This window comes from Eriocheir sinensis, chromosome 21, assembly GCF_024679095.1.
Source record: "Eriocheir sinensis breed Jianghai 21 chromosome 21, ASM2467909v1, whole genome shotgun sequence".
Lineage (NCBI taxonomy): Eukaryota > Metazoa > Arthropoda > Malacostraca > Decapoda > Varunidae > Eriocheir > Eriocheir sinensis.
This window is the reverse complement of record NC_066529.1, coordinates 3,450,078-3,474,498: the sequence shown is the minus strand read 5'-3', so window position 1 is coordinate 3,474,498 and position 24,421 is coordinate 3,450,078. Positions and strand designations below refer to the sequence as shown.

The 24,421-nt window shown below is 43.2% G+C and overlaps 2 protein-coding genes and 1 long non-coding RNA gene across 6 annotated transcripts; 1 reads left to right on the top strand and 2 right to left on the bottom strand.

Moving 5' to 3' along the window:
* Nucleotides 1-290: 290 nt before the first annotated feature.
* Nucleotides 291-3,006, bottom strand: LOC127001527 (carbohydrate sulfotransferase 11-like). The gene is made up of 5 exons (XM_050866147.1): nucleotides 2,535-3,006; nucleotides 1,979-2,070; nucleotides 1,775-1,877; nucleotides 1,188-1,393; nucleotides 291-994 (listed from the first exon to the last, which is right to left on the bottom strand). Exons 2-5 carry the CDS (start codon nucleotides 2,068-2,070, stop codon nucleotides 424-426), a joined length of 972 nt encoding a protein of 323 aa, XP_050722104.1. The 5' UTR covers nucleotides 2,535-3,006; the 3' UTR covers nucleotides 291-423.
* A 1,715-nt stretch (nucleotides 3,007-4,721) lies between these two features.
* On the top strand, nucleotides 4,722-20,035 carry LOC127001524 (splicing factor 3B subunit 4-like). The gene is made up of 5 exons (XM_050866146.1): nucleotides 4,722-5,005; nucleotides 5,575-5,774; nucleotides 6,807-6,965; nucleotides 8,702-12,675; nucleotides 19,349-20,035. Exons 1-4 carry the CDS (start codon nucleotides 4,972-4,974, stop codon nucleotides 9,776-9,778), a joined length of 1,470 nt encoding a protein of 489 aa, XP_050722103.1. The 5' UTR covers nucleotides 4,722-4,971; the 3' UTR covers nucleotides 9,779-12,675; nucleotides 19,349-20,035.
* Nucleotides 15,387-18,640, bottom strand: LOC127001525 (uncharacterized). 4 transcript variants are annotated; one of them, XR_007755323.1, is made up of 3 exons: nucleotides 17,425-18,640; nucleotides 17,055-17,292; nucleotides 15,387-16,903 (listed from the first exon to the last, which is right to left on the bottom strand). It is a non-coding gene; the product is annotated as an uncharacterized LOC127001525 (long non-coding RNA). The 4 variants fall into 4 exon arrangements; XR_007755320.1 differs by having other exon boundaries at nucleotides 15,387-17,292; nucleotides 17,425-17,972; nucleotides 18,100-18,640; XR_007755321.1 differs by having other exon boundaries at nucleotides 15,387-17,292; nucleotides 17,425-17,840; nucleotides 18,100-18,640.
* Nucleotides 20,036-24,421: the final 4,386 nt, after the last annotated feature.

Genomic DNA, 24,421 nt, shown 5'->3' with positions numbered 1-24,421 from the left:
ATCGGCTCCTTGGGTGCGATCAATCTGGCTGATAACACGTGGAGAGACAGTAAAGGTTAACGAGGCAATGAACCCAGACACACAGAGCAACAGGTGGGCTAAAGGACCATCTCTCTCTCTCTCTCTCTCTTGTATGCCCCTAACTTTACCTTTTATATCTCTTTGTTTCCAGGTCTGTTCACTTCAAAATACCGCTACGACTGCATGTTAAGGTTGGTAATGTTGATGTCTTTCTTTATCTGGTATCCATATTTTTATTTAATACATATGTAAAAAAAATAATCACTGGAATGTTCTATGTTGGTGAAATGGTAATGTTTTGGTTGTTATTGTTGTTGAGTGATTATAATTATGGCACATGAACTACATTTACCTCAATACCGTAAGAAGTGATTTGAAGGCTATATACCCAATAAATATATGTCAATGACCTTTTACGTAACTATCATAAGGACTAATGTCAAAATTGAACATGTCAAAGTCTATCCTATATACAGAATACAACTTCTTTAATTGCTGCACGTCAAGTTCGGAGAAAAATCCTGCTTCTGTGGAGGATTTGGTTCCACCGGTCTGAATATCACGGTGAAGATATTGGACTTCATAATCACTTAAATTTAACTTTCCTGGTTTATTCTCTTGATTCGAGTGAGTGTGTGAGGCTTTGACGGTGACGTGGGCGTGTCTGGGGAACAGCTCCTGAAGGCCAGTAACGTGCACAAGATACTTTCCCTCTTCTGCAATGGAATCCAAATGCATGATGATGTCGTGCCGGTAATGGCAAGGCGTGCAGGTCATGTAGTAGGGTAGCCAGTGTTCGTTATATTCCCAAACTGGGGTGGCAATCAGGTAGTCCACAAACTCTCCAAAGGTGGGCACGTCCTCGTACTGTTTGCTCTGCGGGTGTCGCCTGTGGTTCTGGATGATGAGTTTGCCGTATTTGTTTTGAAATATTTGAAACTGAGAATTCTCCAACCGGTTCATCAACTTGTCCCTGTTGAAGAGATTGGTGATATCGAAAACTGAAGATATTCTGGTTATAACGAAGTTGTAATCCTATTCCTAAAATGAGAAAAATAAAAGTGGTAATGATGCTTTTGTAAATATTATTAACAATACAGGATCATTGCTGCCCGGCACAAGAACATTGATAACATATTTTGATGACTTATCAGTAAAAATCGTACCTGTAAGCTGAGAGAACCCTCTGGAAAGGATGCCTGACGACCATGAAGGCAGTGAAGGAGGAGAGGTTCTCATGCGGCGAGGGGTGTGGCAGCATGTCGCGAATGCACTTGTGGAGGCGGCCCCGCGCCTGGGTGTCTATGAGGTCACTCCGACCCAACACCCGCAGGAACCCGTGGACCAGCGCGGTGGAGGCCACTTTAGGGACCTGAAATTAAAGTAATAATAATAGTTAATAAAAAGATAAACCGGTTGAATGAAAACTAGTAGCACTATAGCTTTCGCAAGAGTTGAAAAGGTGAATTTTCTTCAGAGAATAAAGTTATAGATTGAAATAATTTAAAATAATTATAATAACAATTATTGTTATTAAGATAATAGAATAGGAATTCGAACATATATGTTACTGCTACTGTCAAATATATTTTCTCGTTTTCTATGCGTGTATTTCCACGGATGTAAACCCATGCTGGTAGGAAGATGAGTTTAGGAGCATACCGTAAAATGTTTGATCTATAGTTCTGTACACTGAATGACCGTAAACTAACAACGGACTTCAGGCGGGACAGGGGGGAAAGGAATAACCCACCTTGCACCAGATGAGTCCTTGGTCGCGAAACACCAGCAGGTCAGGGTTGGTTACAAGACTACGATTCACCGCTGCCCACTCGGCCGCCGCTCCCAGCCAACTCCTACACGGCAAAAGTTGTATTTATCACAAGCTGCACAGAAAAGGATAACAACAAAGCAAAAAAGTTAGAGCACTGTGTTTAAGTTCCCTGGAGACACTTACGAGTACTGCTGCAGGAGCGTGCCGCTGTGCTGCTGACATGCTCTCGCCACGCGTGCACTGCGATCCGCCATTCGCTGTTTTATAACCTCCATCTGTCGGGAAAATCATGACATATTTAACTTCCAGTCTTCCTGCTATGCGTGCAGGAAGCGACTTTATTTATCAGACTGTTTGGCGTGTAAGACAACTCCGTATGGCTCATCAGCGCACTAAGAAACTCATCACAGTACCTCATGTATGGTGCGACTACATTTAGTATTTACACCACGAAAGCCTGAACTTATATAAACACTGTTCTTATATATAATTTTTACCACGACAGTTTAAGGCGCAGCGCGAGTTACTGATCGACTGGCTTCACCTTAAAACTAGAAGCACCAAATCAATCCAAACCAGATTTTATTATTTTCCTGACACCACTTTTATTAGAAGAAAGACATTGCTGAGAGAGAGAGAGAGAGAGAGAGAGAGAGAGAGAGAGAGAGAGAGAGAGAGAGAGAGAGAGAGAGAGAGAGAGAGAGAGAGAGAGAGAGAGAGAGAACAATCGTTGACTCACCTGTTCTGAGTCGTGAGATGAGGACGACTTGAGGACGACAGTAGCTACCAGGGCAAGCAGGGCCACCGTGGCTAGCACTCGGCTGACCCCTCTGTACCGCCCGACCTCGCTGCTCCACGTAATGCAGGACAAGTAGGCAGACAGATTAAAACAAAGTGATAACAGACATATAGACAGACGGGAAGACAGGTAGTTAGGTTGATGACAGCAGAGACAGTGGGAAGTGAGGTGACGCAGGACAGATAGGCAGACAGACAGAAAGACAGGTTATAGCAAAGATAAAAAAATAGAGATAATAATTACAAAGGGAATGGGAAGTGAGGTGACGCAGGACAGATAGACAGACAGACGGAAAAACAGGAAAATGAAGTATATAGCAATGAGACAACAGACAGATCAACAGACGGAAAGACAGAGTTAGATAATAGCCTGGATACAACGATAGGTGAGGATATATAACTTATAGGTGACAAGAAAACAGGAAAAAAAGGGAAATCAATTAGCCTCAGCATACAGAAGATATTTAACAGAACATATCTGGATGAAATAAGTTGTGAATTATCATGTTATTTACCTACTGATCCATCCACCAACCTCTCTGCGGGTGTGTGTTGGCGAGTGAGTGAGTGTATATGAGTGTGTGTGTGTGTAGTAACTTGTATATATATACCACACAAAAACTTGCCCGAGGAGTTGTATGACAGGCCATGTATTGCGTTGGGAGGAAGGGGAACGGATAATCTTGCCTTCATATCTATGTTGACCATCGCGCACAGACGTCATTACCTCGCCTGAAAACCCAACCACTGAAAATAAGAGAGAGAGAGAGAGAGAGAGAGAGAGAGAGAGAGAGAGAGAGAGACGCTGCCTTTAAAATCTTCGCTGCGTTGACAAAATTTCCACCTGTGTATTTGCTTTTCCTCCCCTCTCTCTCCTCTCTTTCATCATTAGACACATGTTACAGTATTTTCCGCAGCACCAGCATCTATATATGTTCTCTCTAAGGGGCAAAATTAATAAGAACTGTGTGTATTTACCTGTCTGTATTGATCTAAGTTATCGTATGCAGGGCCTCAGCTACGCGTACGTACACAATTGTGGTTTTGCTTACCTTTATGCAGGGTCCATATTTTTCGTCTAGTTTTTCCTTAATTAAGGCTCCGTATTTATACTCTCTCTCTCTCTCTCTCTCTCTCTCTCTCTCTCTCTCTCTCTCTCTCTCTCTCTCTCTCTCTCTCTCTCTCTCTCTCTCTCTACCTATCTATCTATCTATCTCCAACCAATGATCGATCGATGTGTTATGGGTAAATGAAGCATAAAAAAAGATTATATATACGTCTCATGTGTTATTTAATTATTGCCTTCCCAAATATTTTTTTTTCTTCTGAATTAATATATATATAGGGCGATAGTGTATTATGGTGAGGAAAGCTAAATTTCGGGAACGCCATTGAAAAGTAAAGCGTGTGAATAGACAGAAGAGATGATCAAGGGAAGGACCCAAGAAGAAGAAGAACAAGAAGTGATAGGGACAGGTCAAAAGAAGAAGAAGAAGACTCATAATTTTGACACAAAGTAGAAATTGAAGGATTTATGCGTACTTTCCCATATAATCTTTGGGAAATAGTATATATAGCTGCACTTTGCTGAAATGAAATCAAATAAAATCAAATGATAATAAAATAAACTCAATCAAAGTGCCGCACACAGCTGCCAGATTATCGTGCTCAGAGCCGCGTATTTACCGTTTTCTGACCCATAACTGTTGCCAAGAAGCACCAATAATTAACCATTGAAACGATAGACATATATGAAGGCAGTTATTTGGGTGATGAAAGCAGTTTATGGGGCGGAAATCGGCAAACATAAGAGGCAGAGTACGACAATCTGGCAACGTTGGCACTGCCGCAGAGAGAACCATCGTCCCTGCGCCGGGTACCGTTGCCAGATTATCGTCCTCAGAGCCTCGTATTTATCGGTTTCTGAGCCATAGGTATTGCCAAAAGATACTAATAATTAACCATTTTAACGATAACTATATATAAAGGTGGTTATTGGAGTCGAGGAGGCAGTTTTTGGGTCGGAAATAGGCAGACATGGGAGGCTGAGTACGATAACCTGGCAACGTTGGCGCCGCCGGGGTGTTTACCAGCGTGCCAGATTATCGTATCCACCACATTTTATTTATTACTTTTAAGCCTCAAGCTCTCGTACCTACACAAATAACGATAGAAAATTGAAGTTAGCGTTAAAACTCCTATTCATTGATGTTTTTTTGTTTGTTTTTGCTATAGTTATCGGTCAGAAACTACGAAAATGCAATGCGATGTGTACGATAATTTGGCAACGCTGGTGTTTACAGACAGACCGATGATGGCAGGGCGGCGCGAGGACTGACGATTTTTCCTGCTGCTGCCACCCTTGATATCGCTGCACCATGGCGGCGGGGCCCATAGCAGAGCGCAACCAAGGTGAGTGTGGTGCCAGGGGCGGGCGTGGCAGCACACCGCCCCTCGATAGCCGCGTCTGCCATGAATGTTTCCGTGAACGTTTTCCTGAAGGTTGTCAAGGCGCATTTCTTTCTTCTCTCTTCGTTTCCAGCCAGGCAGCAGAATCTTCATCTTCTAAGGACTTCTGACGCCTTATATCTCTTCCTGGGTCTTTATACGCCTTGATCTTCCTTCTTTGATGCGCATAGAAGCACTCACGCTTTCCATGCACCATACATGCCTGGAACAGCCTCCCTCAACAGATTTTAGACTGCTGTACAATACTCATTCAGAAAACAAATACACTCACTTGTCACCACAACACACCAGGTCCAACACTAATTACACTTGATTCACTTCCCTCCCCTGCACACCCGGCTCCTCCCAACAGGCAAAACATATATGCGTGTTATGCATAGTCAAATACAGTTAAGTAAATTTTTCCAATGTGCAGAGATAAGTTGTTTGTCTCAAAATCAAGTGCTGTGAAAAAAATATATCTGCTACAGGCATATGGAGCTTTGTTCTAATATACCATCCTCTTCCCTCAGATGCCACCATATATGTTGGAGGGCTGGACGACAAGGTGTCGGAGGGGCTGCTGTGGGAGCTGTTTGTGCAGGCGGGGCCGGTGGTCAACGTTCACATGCCAAAGGACCGGGTCACCCAGCAGCACCAGGGCTATGGCTTCGTCGAGTTCATGGGCGAAGAAGATGCAGACTATGCTATCAAGATTATGAACATGATAAAGGTGTGTGTGTGTGTGTGTGTGTTATGAAGGTTCATAATATTTAATGTAGTTGATGAGGATGTCCAAAGCTAGAAATGCTAAAAGTTGCAGAAGTGAGAGGGAATAGGAAGCATGCAAAATATTTCATACATATAAGGAATATATGTATGCAGATAAAGATTTTCAAGAATTGAAACTTTGGAGTGTGAGATAATTTATTATGGTGTGATAGTAATGAGTGATGACAATGAGGAGGAGATAGAAGTGAGAGAGGAATCTAGGAGAAGTGTGCGAACATGACAATTTTCCAAACTTAAGTTCCTTTTCTTCTATAACACTCAACTATCCCCTTCTTCCACAATAAACTTTCTTAGTCTATTCCTAACTCAAAATCTTAAGTGGATACTTCATATTATCTCTTGCTAGATCAGCTTCCTCAAGGTTAGGTGTCCTTTATTGTCTCCACCAGTATTTTCCCCCTCCCAGATGCTGTTCATTTACAAGGGCCTTGCCTGCCCCCGTATGGAGTGTGCATCTTGTGGGGGGGCTCCACACACACAGCCCTTTTGGACAGAGTAGAGTTAAAGGTTCCCCATCTTATCACTTCCTCTCTTCCTACTGACAGTCTTCAACCTCTTAAATTCTGCCAGTGTTGCCTTTCTATCTTCTATCAATATTTTCATGCTGACTGCTCTTCTGAACTTGTTAAATGCATACCTCCATCTCTCTTGCAGCCCCACTGCATGACTTTCTTCTACTCTAGGTCATCCGTTTGCTATCCATATCAATTATCCGATAGTTAATCAGCACCGTATTCTTTCAAACCTTTTTCACTGGTAAACGCTGAAACATCCTTCCTGAGTCCTATGACATGAACTTGAAACAGCCTTCCTTCGTCTTTTGATGTGAGATCTCTTTTGCCCACTCATTTCAAATTTCTTTTATAGGATCAGTGCTTAGCAATTTTTTTTTAATCACTAGGGCTACATCCATTACTGTATAAAAAAAAGGTACCAGCTAATGATGTTAATAGACTGACATCTCTTCCTGCAGCTTTTTGGGAAGCCTATACGAGTGAACAAGGCATCAGCACATCAAAAGAACCTTGATGTGGGTGCCAACATCTTCATTGGTAACCTGGATCCTGAGGTGGATGAAAAACTGCTTTATGATACCTTCTCGGCCTTCGGTGTCATCCTGCAAACCCCCAAGGTGAGGTGGCAGATGTTTGGTAGGGGATTGGCTAGTCCCTGCCAGCCCTGTTCTCTTCTTTACCCCCTACTGGAATTTGCAGTGGTCTCTAGTCTTAATGTTGGCTCAGAAAGTGTTTATCACATAGATTCAAATTCACATGTACAGGGCATGCATATTTAACTTTATTTTTTCATTACTATTAACACATTGTTCAGATATGTGAAAGAAAAGGTACACATCATAATTAGCATTTGTAGGGAACATTCGTTCCGTCAGAAACTGGGAACCACTGAAATATCACCATTATGAAGCAGAGCTGTCCCCTCATACTCCTAGGTTTGCTACTTGTGGATTTGCACATTCGCGTATTTCCCTCGGAGTGCACTAAGGCGACCTCAAAGGAATTTTCGTGCACCACTCCAAACTTTCATTGTTTGACTGTGGACGATTTGGACAATCTTAAGGAAAAGATGATTTATACATGCATAAAGTAGCATTGAGTATCACAAGTAACATTATTTATCAGCTATTTGTGTTATACTGTACTATAATTTACGTAAACTTACAAATGCGTACTGTAGTCGTTAAAATTTCACTTAACTGTTTGGTATTCACCACAAAGTCTCTGCCAAATTCTTTTTCAACTGTAGGTGCTTGAGCATATCATACCATGCAAATAATTTACTAATCAATGCTTCTTCCTATAAAATTCAGTTAGTGAAAATATGAAATGGATAATAAAAACTGGATCATAACCACAAGCAACTGTTCAGCTGATAAATAAAAAATAAATAGGTGTATCAGTGGTAGGGCTGGGCAGGTACTGGTACCAGTACAGGTACTAACCAGTGTCTGCTATACAACACTGTACTAGTACTAGAGTTCCAGTACCAGTGTGTACTGCCAGTGCTGTATTCAGTATTCTTGATACTGACAGCTCATCCTGTATGTATGCATGCTTGATGACCACGTTACTGTATCATATAGTGGCACTGGTTAGTACCAGCACTGGTACTGGTACCTGCCCAGCCCTACCACTGACACACCTGTTTGTTTTTGTTTATCAGATGAACAGTTGTTTGTAGTTATGATCCAATTTTTATTACTCTTCATATTTCCATTACCTGATTATTATAAAAAGAAGGATTTATTAGTAAATAATTCACATGGTTTGATATGCTTCAACACCGGAAGTTGAAGAAGAAAATGGCAGAGACTTTGTGGTGAGTACCCAACAGTTACGTGAGATTTTAATGACTAAGTATTTGTAGGAAGTTTATGTAAATTACAGTACAGTTTATAGTACGTTTAGCTGGTGAATGATGCATTTATGATATTTTATGCTGCTTTGAGGTAATGGAAATTGTTTATTAGGCACAGAATATGTGTAAAATGTTTTTTCCAGGGGACTCACCAAATATTCGCAGATTCTCCTTTTGCGGAGGCCCTTGTCCCTTAACCTCCCGTGAATAAGGGGTGACAGGTGTGCTCATTTCAACATTTGGCTTGAAAGTAGCTGCAGGAAAAGGTTGTTTAATTGGCAGGGTATGCACCAGTTTTATATATTCTGGATCTGGATTAATAATGCGCAGGGCACCTATCAGGTACATAGCACGCATATAAAATGTTAAATGATACTGCTGCATGAGTCCTCATTGATGGACATATTAGTCACTTTATAGTGGTTAAGAGTAAGCTAAGATTGGTCCATGAGTAATCATGTGAGTTTGAAATGGCAAACATTTCCCTTACAGATCATGAGGGACCCAGATACAGGGAACTCCAAGGGCTATGCCTTCATTAACTTTGCATCATTTGAAGCCTCTGATGCAGCCATTGAGGCCATGAATGGACAGTACCTGTGTAACCGATCCATCAGCATCTCCTATGCCTTCAAGAAAGACAGCAAGGGGGAGCGACACGGTACAGCTGCCGAACGTCTGCTGGCTGCCCAGAACCCTCTGTCACAGGCCGACAAGCCTCACCAGCTGTTTGCAGATGCTCCCCCTCCACCCACCCAGTCAGCTCCCCCACCTCCTGCACCTCCTCCACCCCCATCATCAGCTGGGGTGGCACCCAATGCCCACCCAGGCATGTCTGTTCCTCCTCCTGGCATGCTTGTGCCTCCCCCACCACCTGTCCCACCCCCACCTGGCACTACCTCCTCAATGCCTCCCCTACCCAGTGCTCCACCCACAACATCGGTGCCTCCTCCCCCTGGCTCTGCTCCACCCCTGCCTCCAATCCCTCCTCCACCGTCCAAACCTCCCCTGCCAGGTCAGCCACCACTACCCCCTTCAGGGCCCCCAGGGCCTCCTCAAGGGTCCCATGGCCATCAGAATCAGGGCCCATATGGCCAGTATCCTCCCCGCCCTGGGATGCCCCCACCTCCATGGCAAGGTGGGCCAGGCATGCCCCCTCATCCCCCGGGCATGCCTCCCCCACGCTCTGGCCCCCCTGGCATGCCTCCCCCGCCAGGCATGAGGCCTCCTCCACCAGGATGGAGACCCCCTCACCCTGGAGGGCCACCAGGAAGGCCACCCTTTGGCAGGCCTCCCTACCCTCCACGTGGGCCGCCAGGGCCTCCACCCATGCCAGGGATGGGACCAGCCATGCGAGGTGGTGGGCCACCCCTTCCTCCAGGACCCCCTCCTTCTGGGGGCCCTGGAGGACCCATGCCTCCAGGGCCTCCACCGAGGGGCATGAGGCCACCTCCACCAGGGGTGTCTGTCCCTAATTCTCAGGGTGGCCCTCCTCCTCCGGGCATGGCACCCCCTCCTCCTCCCCCTCGTCCCCCGCTGCCTCCCCCACCACCAGGAGGAGAAAAGTAATAAGGGGTGGAGAGCAGCACTACTTTATGCTTTATTCCCTATCTAGTTATATATTTTTTATTCAGCCATAACAGAATATTGTTGCTGTGCTGTTGCATATTGACAAGCAAACAGTATGTTAGAAATGTCAATTACAGTTTGCACAATAAACAGGATAATTATTTCCCTTGTCTTCAGTGAGTTGGTAGAACTGACAGAACATCAGCACAGGAAAGTTAAAGATGCTGCCTGAAAATTCAGTCTGGACAAGACCAAAGAGGCTAAAGAGCAGAAGCAAGGAAACAATCAAGTAAAGCCTAAAGAGTGCCAGGCTTCAGTTGTTTGCTCTTAAAGATGCAAGTGGTAATATCACAATATGGGGATAGTAGTCAGAAGTGGAAAAAAACCCACTACAATTATTACACTGTGATCAGGGTGGGCAGGAGGTTGGTGATGAGGAGAATGCATTGCTGAATTTGTAAGTTCCCAGTATAACTGTGGATGAAGTCAAGAAAACTTTGAAAGGAATGAGTATGTGCCAAGCAAAAAACTACAGACTTAATCAATGAATCAGGTGATTTCAAAGTTAAAAAGTAGCTTAAATATATGCAAAATACTTGCAGAGTTTTAGAGTTACTAGAGTCTGGAAATTGTCTTATGTACTAAAAGGCAACATAAAAGACGAGGATCTACTGACTAATTATCTTCTCCACGTAACCTACAAACAATTCATTAAGATCATAATTAAGAAAATAAATGCAACCCTTGAGTTTAACCAGGGGGCTGGGTTGCTCAGTGGGTATGGTGCTTGGCTTGCAACTGTGAGGTTAAGAGTTTAATACCCGGCTCACAGCAGCTTATCAGTAAGAGAAATAGTGCTCTCGTAACCCTGGAAAAGATAGGAAGACCAATCAAAACAATGACAGTGGTATTAGGATTACTAATCACAACATTCAATGGCACAGTGGTATCACAGGAGGAACTAAATGGCCCATGTAAGTGAATGGTTCAGTGAATGGGTGATTCGGTTCAGCATGGACAGATGCATTGTCTTGGGGAGGCGGTGGCTGTGATCAACATGTGGTCATGGTGAGTCCGTGGACCTAGGTTTGAGTCCCACCAAACACGCTGATTTTTCAAGTCGTCACTGAGTGGTGGAAGATTACTCACATGCAGCCCACATCTTCAAACAACCTTAACCCTGTAGCAGCGGGGATCATGTTTCTTAATGGTCCCTCCAAGCGAGAAAAAAGAAAAAAATTACCCCTCGCACAAACCATTTCATAATATTTATCAAGGCATTTTTGATCAGATTATGTATCATTTATTTTTTTGGGTTTATATTGTGGCACAAATTTGGCCCGTCGCTGCTACACGGCAAAGCCACAAATTTGGCCCGTTGCTGCTACCGGGTTAACCTCAGCGACTTTGTTCAAGTGGAGCATTGGGGGCACAAGCAAAGGGTCATACATCAGCAGCCACTATAAATAAAATTCACCTGAGCCACTAACAGGCTTGTACTGTCCAAGAGGCCCCTCATGAGAGCCTACTGGTACTACAGGCAGTACATAAAAAAAATAGTGTAGGAAAAAGTACCCCCATAAGTAACTACACATCAAATAACAGTTCTTGACCACTCCAGCTGCAAAAGAAATTGGGGTTTGTGTGAGCCCTGACTTTGACCCAGAAATCACCATATTACTGTCAAAGTGCAACCAGTCTGGGGGCAACTGGAGTGCAGAAGTTACCTCTTAAGTGTATCTTGCACTGGTTACTTCTCCCTTCACTGGTTAGGCCTCACCTGGATTATACAGTTGAGGTTTGGTGTTCCTATTACAGAAACACTACATTTAAATATCCACGAATCAGTACAGAGAAGTGTGACTAAAATTATCCTTCTCTTTCTCTTCCTCCTCCTCAGTTATGTTAGCTTTTTATAATTCAGTGGTAAGATCTCACCTTGGATATGCAGTAGCTACGGTTCTGGTCCCATAAATAATTAATTGACCGTATTTCGTTTCATCAGCAGTAAATTTAATACTGAAGTGCTCTCATCTGATCTGCAGGCATGAAGTGACTGTCGAGCAGACGAAACCACTAGAATGGTCAACCTTGTAATGAGCCATTGAGCTTTATGTTGCCTGCATTCACATGTTTCCACGTTACGTAGGTACTACTTGTTTAGCTGTCGGATGAAGGGTGAGTGCAAATTAGCTTTTTCACCCCATCTCACCCTCTACCTTTCCATCCCTCAATTTATCTGCCCATCTCTTTATCTCTCAATCGTCCTCGTTCTCCTCCTCTTGCTTCTTCTCCTCGATCTGCCTTCTCTCAATAACAATAACAACAACAACAACAACAAAAAATAAAAAAAATACAATGGGGCACTTGCACTACTTCCTTTTACTTCAATGGGGTCAGGAAATTCGTTTACAAGAATAATGGCGCTTAGTTGGGGGAAAATACGCAGCGAAGTGATATACTCGTACTTTAGTGGGAAATGGAACTATTTTATTTGAACTTAGACCTCTTCAAAGCGACATTTCTCCTTTGCTTGAGACTGATGATTGTAGTGACAGGCTCCAGTACATTTTTCCTCACATGGGCAGATCATGGAGTCGTTTCTGGTGACGTGCGTGGGGAGAGCGGATGAGTGAGTGAGGAAGGGAGTGATAAAGTGAGGAAGGGAGTGATAATTAAAGTGAGGGAGTAAGTGAAGGAGGGAGTCGGTGAGTGCTTGAGATTGAGAAACTACAGAAGGGAGTGAGTGAGAAATTAGTGAGTTAGTGCATGAGTAAGTGAATGGGTGAATGAGTAAGTCGTGTACAGGTGTGATGAGTAAGTGAATGGGTGAATGAGTAAGTCGTGTACAGGTGTGTCGGTTACATGACAACACTACAATTACTCGCTATTAACAGGTATGTAATTTACACATAAGTACACATCACTGCGCTACATTAACTACACTTAATGGTATACAATTCTTACGTTCAAACTCTATAGTTACAGCGATAAGTATATAATTATTTACCTACATAAGTTACATGTTAGGAAGTGCACTATCTCGGTGTGTAACTTTTACCTATGTACAGTCGGTAGAAAAAGTATCTCACACCTTTGTTGGGTCTATTGAACAGAATTTGAGCGAATCCTATTGACATGGTTTTGTGTTGGTAGGTAACAGTGGCTCGAGTCTACTCATTGGCACCCACCTAACCAACACAACACCATGTCTTTAGGTTTCGCTCAAAGTCTATTCAGTCGACCATTAAGTGTTCCGATACTTTTTTTTGCCGACTGTACGCAGGGCAAGAGGTAACACTGAGATGCTTCCTTGTATTCCTAAGGGTACCGTGCTGCCCCCTTGATGGAGTAACTTTGGAGGTCCTAGATTACTGGTATCCCGAATTATTGGTTGTGTATGCAATCCTTACGCTTGGCCGTCACTCCAGTACAGCAACCATTGTATCTTTTTAGTTTCCTGGTGCTACTTCCACATGTCTCCTTAGTTATACAATCACACTCTGTACTGCCTGGGGGTTGGGATGGCATGCTCCTCCCTTCTCCTTTGTTGTTTACTTGCAACAATAAACTATCAATCAATCAGTCAATCAGCAGATACGCACGAGCTTAAGATAAAGGAGCTTCTGGAAAAGATAGTTACCCTAATGAACAAAAAAATCGACTAGGCTTAGTTTTAGGAGCGTGAGAATTACTGAAAGCTTATCATCGCTGCTCAAAAATAAAAATAAGCTGAATATTTAATGTATATATTTATCGTGTAGCTCCTTTGTGCGATGGTGGTGGTGAGGCAGCTGTGGTAACAGAAGAGATGCTAATGTGGAAGATGGAAGGCCCTGTAACAGTGCTCATGTGGAGTGCATGTGAGAGAGAATGGATGAGGGTGCGTGTTACAGAGCTCATGGGGAGTGCGTGTGAATGGATGGGGGTGCGTGTTACAGAGCTCATGGGGAGTGCGTGTGAATGGATGGGGGTGCGTGTTACAGAGCTCATGGGGAGTGCGTGTGAATGGATGGGGGTGCGTGTTACAGAGCTCATGTGGAGTGCGTGTGAATGGATGGGGGTGCGTGTTACAGAGCTCATGTGGAGTGCGTGTGTATGGAATGGGGTGCGTGTTACATATCTCATGGGGAGTGCGTGTGAATGGATGGGGGTGCGTGTTACAGAGCTCATGGGGAGTGCGTGTGAATGGATGGGGGTGCGTGTTACAGAGCTCATGTGGAGTGCGTGTGGGTGTGAATGGATGGGGGTGCGTGTTGCAGAGTGGAGTGCGTGTGGGAGTGAATGAATGGAGGTGCGTGAGTGAACCTGGGTATTGCCTGAGAGAGGGAGGACGCGGGTATTGGAGCAGAGAACAACAAAAACATGGGTTTGGAAATGAGGCAGAATGAATGTTTCACCAAGGAATGAATTGCGCGTGAGTGGAGAATAGGGGAGCGAGGCGCGCGAGGGAGAGAGAGCAAGAGAGGTCGAGGGCGAGGGAGGGAGAGAGCAGGAGCAGTAGCTGGTGAGAGGCTGGTGCAAGGAGAGACGCGCCGGCGGTCCCTCGACGGGCTGAAACACATTGTTCTCTTGTGCTGAGTGACTCTCTTCCCCCTTCATCCCCTGTGCTACCCTGGGGCCCACGTAGCTGCTTGGAGGAGGGGGAGAAGGAGGAGGAGGAGGAGGTGCGTGTGTGCAGCGTGGTAGCCTGGTGCAGTGGTAGAGAGAGGAAAGAAGTGTGTGGCGTGGCGTGGCGTGTATCCAAGCTCAGACCTCCCGACCCTCGTGCCAGGTTCTCCAGCATCCAGCAGACAGCCAGCCAGTCAAGCCAATCCAATCTGCGTTCGTTTGCACAGTGTGAGGGGAAGCGAAAGGTGTGTGTGTGTCTGTGTGTGTGAGAGTGGGGAAGCGAAAGGTGTGTCTGTGTGTGTGAGAGTGGGGAAGCGAAAGGTGTGTGTGTCTGTGTGTGTGAGAGTGGGGAAGCGAAATTTTAAGGTGTGTGTGTGTGTGTGTGTGGGGAAGCGAAAGGTGTGTGTGTCTGAGAGAAGAGAGGGAAGGGAGGCGTGGGTGTGTTTGTGTGCGCGCGTATGATGCTTTATTAAACACTTCCCCACTACCTGCATCTAAACACACACACACACACACACAGACGGTTACAGGAAGCACAACTGATAGACAGCCCCCCCACCCCCACCCCCATCTACACACACGCACCCCCCCTCCCCACTATCATTACCACTTAACCAGCCTATGCCTACGTAATATCTCATTGTCTCCTCTCTCAGCGCTCGCCACATTACCATTGTTTTGAGGGGAGAATGAAAACGTTACCAGGCCTCGGTCAGGGAGATGGAGGGGTGAGGAAGGCAGGGAGGGAGACACTAACGCGGATACAAGTGAATAGTGAAGAATCACCGCTTCATTCTACGTCTCGCCCCCCTCCCCGAAGTAACTAGATGGTATCGTTTCCACAACCAAATGGGAGTCAGGTTGGGTAGTCACTCCTAGGCCAGAACGTGAAGCAACAAGGAAACGGGGTAAAAACACTTCATCTACGACTAACGGCGCCCATTCTCAATAGTTTTAGCGTGTCATCCCTTCTATCGTTCTTAAGGTGGGTGATAGTTTCCAGGGCAACTTTACCATAAGCCGATGAACCAGACAGCGCGTTAATTTACAGAAGGGGTATTATAAGGCACTTTCTCATCTCACATCAGCTGTTTCTAAAGGTCAAAGAGGGGCTCGGTCGTGTTCTAATGTGTTTCTTCAGGTTCATGGTACAGAGGAAGAGTCAAACTACCATCAGGGTCATAAAACTACCCCTGGAAATGCCCACAACTCCCACGAAAGCCTTGTCAAATAGGTGTTCTTGGGCGACGAAATGTCTTAAAATACGACCCAATGAGGCATATTCTTAAACATTTCGGCGCCCAAGCACATATTTGATAAGGCTTTCGTCGGAGGTTTGGGGATTTCCAGAGTTAATCTTATTCCCCTGGTGGTAGTATGACCCTTCTTCTGTAACAAGAACCTAAAAAAATACTTATTAGAACCCGACTGATCTCCTTTTTGGCCTTTGGAAATAGTTTATGTGAGACTCGAAAGCGACTAACGATGCCAACTTAACCTAACGTAACCTAACCAAACCTAACCTAACCTAATCTAACCTAATCTAATCTAACCTTATCTAACCTTATCTAACCTAACCTTATCTAACCTAACCTAACCTAATCTAACCTTATCCAACCTAACCTTATCTAACCTAACCTAATCTAATCTAACCTAACCTAACCTAACCTAACCTTATCTAACCTAACCTAACCTAACCTAACCCAACCCTAACCTAACCTAACCTAACCTAATCTAATCTAATCTAACCTTATCTAACCTAACCTAATCTAACCTTATCTAACCTAACCTAATCTAACCTTATCAAACCTAACCTTATCTAACCTAACCCAACCCTAACCTAACCTAACCTATCGTCCGAGGCAAGGGTAAGGGTTCGCGTGTGTCTTGGCCGTAATCGCTTGTTCCTTAGGAGATGATCAGGTGTTGAAGACTCGTTCCACACCGCAGGAGGGGGCGGGGAAAGAGAGAGAGAGAGAGAGAGAGAGAGAGAGAGAGAGAGAGAGAGAGAATGTGGAAGAAGAAAATGTGGTGACAGATGGAGAGGGAAGGAGAAATTAATGACCGTGAGGAGAAAGAAATTGAAATGCAGAGAGAGAGAGAGAGAGAGAGAGAGAGAGAGAGATGGGGGGGGCGTCTTGGAGAGTGTGCTCATCTCCTTTCTCCTATTTATCCAAGGGTCCTGCACGCCCCTCTCACACCCTCTCAGCCTCTCTCTTGCTCACCCACACAATAAAATCTATTCTTGGAGGAGGGAAGAGCGGGTGGTAATGCGTGTTAGGCTATTGAAGGGTGTTGTCGAGGACGTTCTTCCAATAATTTGACGAGCGTGCTATATCTTGCTTTCCTTTCTCGAGATCAGCCCAACCCCTAGACTAACCTAACCTAACCAAGGATATACTATAGGGAAAAACGTATATTAGGCATTGGTTAAAGAAGGTACTTGACTTTACTTGACTTGACTTACCTTTCTTGAGATAAACCCAACCCTTGCCTAACCTAACCTAACCTAACCTAACCTAGCCTAACCAAAGCTAGCATGCGACTTATTACAGGGAAACATGTATTTGCACATTAGTTAAAGTAGGCATAACATATAACTACTTGCCTTACCTGTCTTGATATAAACCCTAGCCTAACCTAGCCTAACCTAACCTAACCTAACCTAGCCTAACCAAAGCTAGCATGCGACTTATTACAGGGAAACATGTATTTGCACATTAGTTAAAGTAGGCATAACATATAACTCTACTTGCCTTACCTGTCTTGATATAAACCCCAACCCTAGCCTAACCTAACCTAACCTAACCTAACCTAACCAAAGCTAGCATGCGACTTATTACAGGGAAACATGTATAAGCGCATTAGCTAAAGTAGGTAACATATCACTTCACCTGCCTTACCTGTCTTGATGTAAACCCAACCCTATCCTATCCTATCCTAACGTAATTTAAACTAACCTGGGATTAATAATAGGGGAACATGTATATTGCGAATTAGCTAAAGTAGGTAACATATCACTTCACCTGCCTTACCTGTCTTGATGTAAACCCAACCCTATCCTATCCTATCCTATCCTAACGTAACCTAAACTAACCTGAGATTAATAATAGGGAAACACGTATATTGCGAATTGATTAAAGTAGGTAACATATCACTTTCCCTGCCTTTCCTGTCTTGAGATCACCCCAACTCCAGCCTAGCCTAACCTAACCTAACCTAACCTAACCTAACCTAAACTTGCCTGGGATTAATAATAGGGGAACATGTATATTGCGAATTAATTAAAGTAGGTAACATATCACTTTCCCTGCCTTACCTGTCTTGAGATCACCCCAATCCAAGCCTAGCCTATCCTAACCTAACCTAAACTAGCCTGGGATTAATAATAGGGAAACACGTATATTGCGAATTAATTAAAGTAGGTAACATATCACTTTCCCTGCCTTACCTGTCTTGAGATCACCCCAACCCAAGCCTATCCTATCCTAACCTAACCTTAACTAACCTGGGATTAATAATAGGGAAACACGTATATTGCGAATTAATTAAAGTAGGTAACATATCACTTTCCCTGCCTTACCTGTCTTGAGATCACCCCAACTCCAGCCTAGCCTAACCTAACCTAAACTAACCTGGGATTAATAATAGGAAAACACGTATATTGCGAATTAATTAGAGTAGGTAACATATCACTTTCCCTGCCTTACCTGTCTTGAGATCACCCCATCCCTAGCCTAGCCTAACCTAGCCTAACCTAACCTAACCTAAACTAACCTGGGATTAATAATAGGGGAACACGTATATTGCGAATTAATTAGAGTAGGTAACATATCACTTTCCCTGCCTTACCTGTCTTGAGATCACCCCATCCCTAGCCTAGCCTAACCTAGCCTAACCTAACCTAACCTAAACTAACCTGGGATTAATAATAGGGAAACACGTATATTGCGAATTGATTGAAGTAGGTAACATATTACTTTACCTGCCTCACCTGTCTTGAGATCACCCCAACCCTAGCCTAGCCTAACCTAACCTAACCTAAACTAACCTGGGATTAATAATAGGGGAACATGTATATTGCGAATTAATTAAAGTAGGTAACATATCACTTTCCCTGCCTTTCCTGTCTTGAGATCACCCCAACCCAAGCCTAGCCTAACCTAACCTAACCTAACCTAATCTAACCTGGGATTAATAATAGGGAAACACGTATATTGCGAATTGATTAAAGTAGGTAACGTATCACCTTCCCTGCCTTACCTGTCTTGAGATCACCCCATCCCTAACCTAACCTAACCTAACCTAACCTAAACTAACCTGGGGTTAATAATAGGGGAACACGTATATTGCGAATTAATTAAAGTAGGTAACATTTCACTTTCCCTGCCTTACCTGTCTTGAGATCACCCCATCCCTAACCTAACCTAACCTAACCTAACCTAACCTAACCTAACCTAACCCGGGACATATTACAGGGAAAGAAACGAATATTGCGAATTTGTGAAAGTACTTAGAGGATCACCATTTTTCTGTGTTACTCACCTCGGAGGAATAATTAGTGCAGAACGGCTAGTTAACACACACCTTTACCTGTCGAAGGCTTCACCGTAACATCACCTGAGAATGATTACAGGGATATGCAGAATTCCCACGTATCCCATTGAAACTCTGCGTGTCATTCACATCACCTTGTACACACCATTCATTCATTCATTCATTCATTCATATCACCATGCACAGGACGCCTTAACTTTCGTGTGTGTGTATGTATGTGTATGTATGTATATATGTATGTATGTAAGGAGATGTGGTAGAAGAGGCAAATATGTGTTATGTGTATACTTTGTTCAGAGAGAGAGAGAGAGAGAGAGAGAGAGAGAGAGAGAGAGAGAGAGAGAGAGAGATTTAAATATACGATCTTACTTAGTTATTGATTTTTCATATATTTGCTTTTAGGTGATCAGTGACGCTAGAATGAGATGAAAACGAAGGACATAGACGAGAAGGGAAAATAAAGGAGGATTAGAAAGAAAGAAAGGAAGGAAAGAACGGAAGTGAGGAAGGAGAGAAACTAGATTATATGACCAAAGAGAAAGATGATAAAAAGTAAGTAAATGAGGACAAATTGAGACGCGGATACGCTAATAAGGGAACCAAGAACCAGGAGTGATGAAGAAGGATAATGTGACGAGACTGAGGCACAAAAGAAGGAAAGAATAAGAAAAAAAAGGGGAAGAGGGAGTGGAAGAGAAAAAAAGTTAGAAAAAAGAAAAGAAAAAAAAGAGATAAGAGACAAAGACACGCTAATGAGAGAGACAAGGTTGTAGAATCTCTCTCTCTCACTCTCTCTCTTTCTCTCCCCAACAAAAAAAGGAGAGAAAAAAAGATAGTAAACAGAGAAGGAAAAAAAATAGTTCAAAGGAAGTGTAAGAGGAAGAGGAGGAAGTGCATCTCTCCCTCTCCCTCAAAGAAAAAAAAAAAGAGAAGGAAGAGGAAGATGGTTAATAGAGAAAATAAAAGTTCGAGGAAGAGAAGAGGAAGAGGAAGGGGAACTGTCTCTGCCTCAAAATAAAAAAAGTAGTCATTTAAAGAGAGAGAAAAATTGAGGAAGAGGAGGAAGAGGAATTTTCACTCCCCCTCTCTCTCTAAAAAAAAAGAGGAAGGTAGTCGAAAAGAAAAGTTCAAAGAAGAGGATCAAGAGGAGGAGGAAGAGGAGGAAGAGGAACTGTCTCCCCTTCCCTCAAAAAAATATAAGGGAAAAGGAAGGTTATAGAGCAAAAGGAGTTCGAGGAAGAAGAGGATCAAGAGGAAGAGGAGGATCACGAGCGTCTTCCCCACGATCGTCTCTCCACACTGGCCTGCCGAGATGACCTTATGACCAGAGGTGAGTGAACGCTTAGAGGATTCGAAACCTATGTTGTCCGCCTTGTTTCTTTGCCTTTCGTCTTTTTTTCTCTTCCTTTCGTCTTTTTTCTTCCCTGATACGCGAAACCGTGAACCCGCAAGTAACACCACCTCTATTACTAAACCTCAAGATAACATAAAAGTCCTAAGTTTCAATGCGCGTAGCCTAAGAAACAAGTATGATGGATTGAGATGTCTTGTTCCAACATAAAATTTTGACGTAATTGCTATAACCGAAACATTTATCGACACCACAAATATTGATTTAAGTTCAGAATACAACATAGATGGCTACAGACTTCAACAAAGATCGTGTAAACCGTAGAGATGGTGGCGTCGCCCTTTACGTCAAAAGCTATTTGCAACTCACTAACAGAACACCAATAGACAGAAACGTTGAACACTTGTGCGTGCGAGTTGCAAAAATCAATCTCATTATATCTGTCACTAACAGGCCTTCGGGGCAATCACTCGAATATGATGTTGAAATGTACAGCGTTTTAAGGCAGTCACTTAATAACAGCGACTCACTGATATTAGGAGACTTTAATTTCCCCCATATCGACTGGGCGACACTGTCAGGTACAGAAGGCGAGTCACATAGAATGATCGAATTTTTTGAAGAAAATTACCTAAGCCAAATGGTTACTGAACCAACTCGACAAAATAACATACTAGACCTTGTTATAGCGACCCAAGATAACCTAGTCAGGAATGGCACGGTAGGAGAACACCTCGGTTCTTGCGATCATAAATTAGTGCGCGTCGACATTAGAGCTCAAACAACAGTGACTGAAAATAAAGTAAAGGTGCCCAATTTCAAGAGTTAATTTCGTATAAACCCGACTAAAAATAAGAGAAATACAACTATTAGGTGATGGCAACGTAGAGGAAGCCTGGTTAAACTTTAAAAATCATTTACTCACTCAACAGAACACTCTTGTCCCATTGTGCGAGAAGCGAAGTAACACTAATAAAAGCCCACCTTGGTTTAACAGCGAAATTAGACATTCGGTTAAGGAGAGAAAATTGTCTTACAGTCTAAAGAAAGAGCAAAGCACGCCCGAAAATGGCGAAAACATTAGACTTTATCATGAACCCAGGCAGCGAGCAAAAATATTAGAATGTCAGGCAAAGCGTAGATATGAAGGAAACATTGCAGTTCTCTTTTCATCATTTTTCTTTTTTTCTTTTCTATTCGTGCTATTTTACTTTTTTTGTTTGTTTCTTTTTCTGTTGTCTTCCTCTTTTGTTGCTTCTCCTTTCGCCTTTTTTCCTTTTTATCTTTCCTTTCTTTCTCTAGTTTCCTGTTTTCTCTCCCCCTCTTCCTGTTTTTTTTATGTCCTCCTTTTCATAATTTTTACTTTTAATGTCTTTTTTTCAGGTATTTTATTTTCCATGTTATTTCACGCATTTTATATTGTCCGTTTTTTCTTTTATATTTTTTTCCGTTGTTGTTGATCAGACTGGTTGCTGTTGGATACTGGATGGAAACACGCACCCCCCCCCACAACCCCACCCACCCACACCCACACCCACACACACACACACACACACACACCACCCCACCCGGAAGACGACACAGCCTCTCGCACCAAGGCCCTGCACTCCACCACCTCACCCCCCACCCCTCCCTCCCTCTTCTATTTCAACAAAACTTTCCTACAATGTAAACCACAGACTCTCTATACCCCTTTCATATTGCACTATTCCAACATTGTATTTTTAATGTGTATATTTTCAACTTAACAGCTGCAATCACTTACAAACCGATTGTTATTATTATTATTATTATTATTATTATTATTATTATTATTATTATTATTATTATTATTACATCACGCACACAGATAGAACAGGGCGACATGATTTCCAAGCGTTTTTCGTCAGTTGTGATCCATTTTTCGTTTGGTTAATAAATAGACGTATGAACTTTTTGGTCCGTGGCGTGTGTGTGTGTGTGTGTGTGCGTGTGAGTGTGTGTGTGTGCGTGTGTGTGTGCGTGTGTTGGCCCCGTGACACCACATTTCCCCCCTTCCCCTCCCCTCCCTCACCCCAACACGTCTCCCCACTTAGCTGTCTTTTTATGGTCCTGTTGGGATTTGCGAGAAAATTTCAGCAACTACCAAAAACACATGAGGAGGAGGAGGAGGAGGAGGAGGAGGAGAGTTATTTGTACTGGCTCACCTTTTCTCACACGCCGTTCTCTTGCCTGCTCGCCGTCCGGAAATTAACGTTCTCTTCTCTTCTCTTCTTTCCCCTTTCGCCCCGAGGTTCACTTCTTCATCCTCCGCGCGGCGTTTAAGGGGCTAATACACTGGGCAAATTTTCCGTGGATCTTCAGTCAAACCACGATTTCCGCTGGCGTGGTTCTCCTATTTCCGCGGTTTTCTGACGAGTCCACGATCTTCCAAAGCTCCAGTGGATTTCCCCGAAGGACGACGGTATTACTCACCATCATCATCAGCAATAACAAGAAACAAATGAGAACCACGCTAGCGGAAATCGTGGTTTGACTGAAGATCCACGGAAAATTTGCCCAGTGTAATAGCCCTTTAGTCCCGCCGCGTGGATTCAAGACACGTGTCGCGCACATTAAATGAAGACTTCTGAAGCGAGTGTTTTTAACTTATTTTGTTCATAGCAATGGCTCTAGATGCATCTCTGAACACTTTTATGCCTCCTCCATCAGTTTTTTGCCTTGTCGACCTCGTTTTTCATGTTTAACGGTTGTCGTACTTCACTGGAGATGCATATTCACAGTTTTTATTATCTCAGTGTATTAACTTTTTGATTTTCTCCATTCCATATCGTTGCATTAATTCTTTATATATTTTTTGGTACCTTTTTAACATTTGGGACTTTTTTGAGTACCAGTTTTTTTTTACTGATTAATTATATTTTTACCGATGGTCACTAGGTACTGGCGACATGTTTCTTTTCCTCTCGCCTTTTTCCTTTTTATCTTTCCTTTCTTTCTCTAATCTTCTGTTTTCTCTTCCTGTTCCTGTTTTTATTTTTCATATTCCCCGTGTTTCATAATTTTTTACTTTTAATGTAAAGTGTGTGTGTGTGTGTGTGTGTGTGTGTGTGTGTGTGTGTGTGTGGGTGTGGGTGTGAAAGGGGGGTTAACTCAGCTCGGGTGTTTGATTAATTTACTCGTGATTTCTAATACTTTTAAAATCTGACCCCTCCAATCCCTGACTTTTGTATTTGTTCGGGAAAGTTTGCCGCGACCTCAACTAACCTGACCTGCGACTTTCATTCAGATTTGCGATTGTTTTGGCGATTGTCTTTACTCAGGGCGATTTTTGTTTTGTCGGGTTAATCTAGTCACGTTATGTTTTTTTTTTCTTATCTTCTTTTTTCTTTTCTCCCTTCCTCATCCTGTTTTTCTATCTGCTTTTCCTTTTTTCCATTCTTTTTTCTTCCTCATCCTGTTTTTTTTTTCATCTTATTCCCCTTTTCTTTCCACCTTTTTTTTCTTCATCCCTTCTTTCCATCTCCTTTCCCTTTTCTTTCCATCCATTTTCTTCCTCATCCTGTCTCTCCATCTCCTTTCTCCTTTCTTTCCATCCATTTTCTTCCTCATCCTGTCCTTCCATCTCCTCTTTTCCCTTTTCTTTCCATCCATTTTTCCTTATTTCCTTTACCCATCTATTTTTTCTTTCATTTCATGTCTATTTACCCCTTTCCCACTCCTCATTTTCCCTTTTCCTCACCTCAGTTTGATGTCTTTCTCCTTCCTCACCACCACCACCACCACCACCTCGAGTCGTGCTGTAAGGTAACTCCATTCATCACAATTAGCAACCGCCAAATTAGGTTCCTTAGGTTTGCACACACTCTCATGAACCTTCACTTGACAGCCACGAGAGAGAAGGAGAGAGGGAGAGAGAGGATAGGAGATGGGAAGGTAAATGTGGAGATGGGGATTAAAGGACCTGGGCCCGTATACACAAAACTTTTCTGTTAGCCTTAACAATTTCTGCTAGTTAGCAGTAAGACGCTAATAGGTATACACAAAGCGGAACTTGGCAACTGTTACCTCGCAAGCACCTTTTTGTCAAGTTTCCGCTCAGAGGATCCAACTGTGCATTTTTAAGTTGGTAGCTGTTTTCATAT

Bases quoted from the DNA above. Each gene is read 5' to 3' on its own strand.
- LOC127001527 (XM_050866147.1), bottom strand. From the start codon at position 2,070: ATGGAGGTTATAAAACAGCGAATGGCGGATCGCAGTGCACGCGTGGCG. The intron at 1,878-1,978 runs GTAAGTGTCTCC...TTTGCCGTGTAG, and splicing joins ACGCTCCTGCAGCAGTACTC to GAGTTGGCTGGGAGCGGCGG. The intron at 1,394-1,774 runs GTGGGTTATTCC...CTTTAATTTCAG, and splicing joins AAGGACTCATCTGGTGCAAG to GTCCCTAAAGTGGCCTCCAC.
- LOC127001524 (XM_050866146.1), top strand. From the start codon at position 4,972: ATGGCGGCGGGGCCCATAGCAGAGCGCAACCAAG. The intron at 5,006-5,574 runs GTGAGTGTGGTG...CTCTTCCCTCAG, and splicing joins CATAGCAGAGCGCAACCAAG to ATGCCACCATATATGTTGGA. The intron at 6,966-8,701 runs GTGAGGTGGCAG...TTTCCCTTACAG, and splicing joins TCATCCTGCAAACCCCCAAG to ATCATGAGGGACCCAGATAC.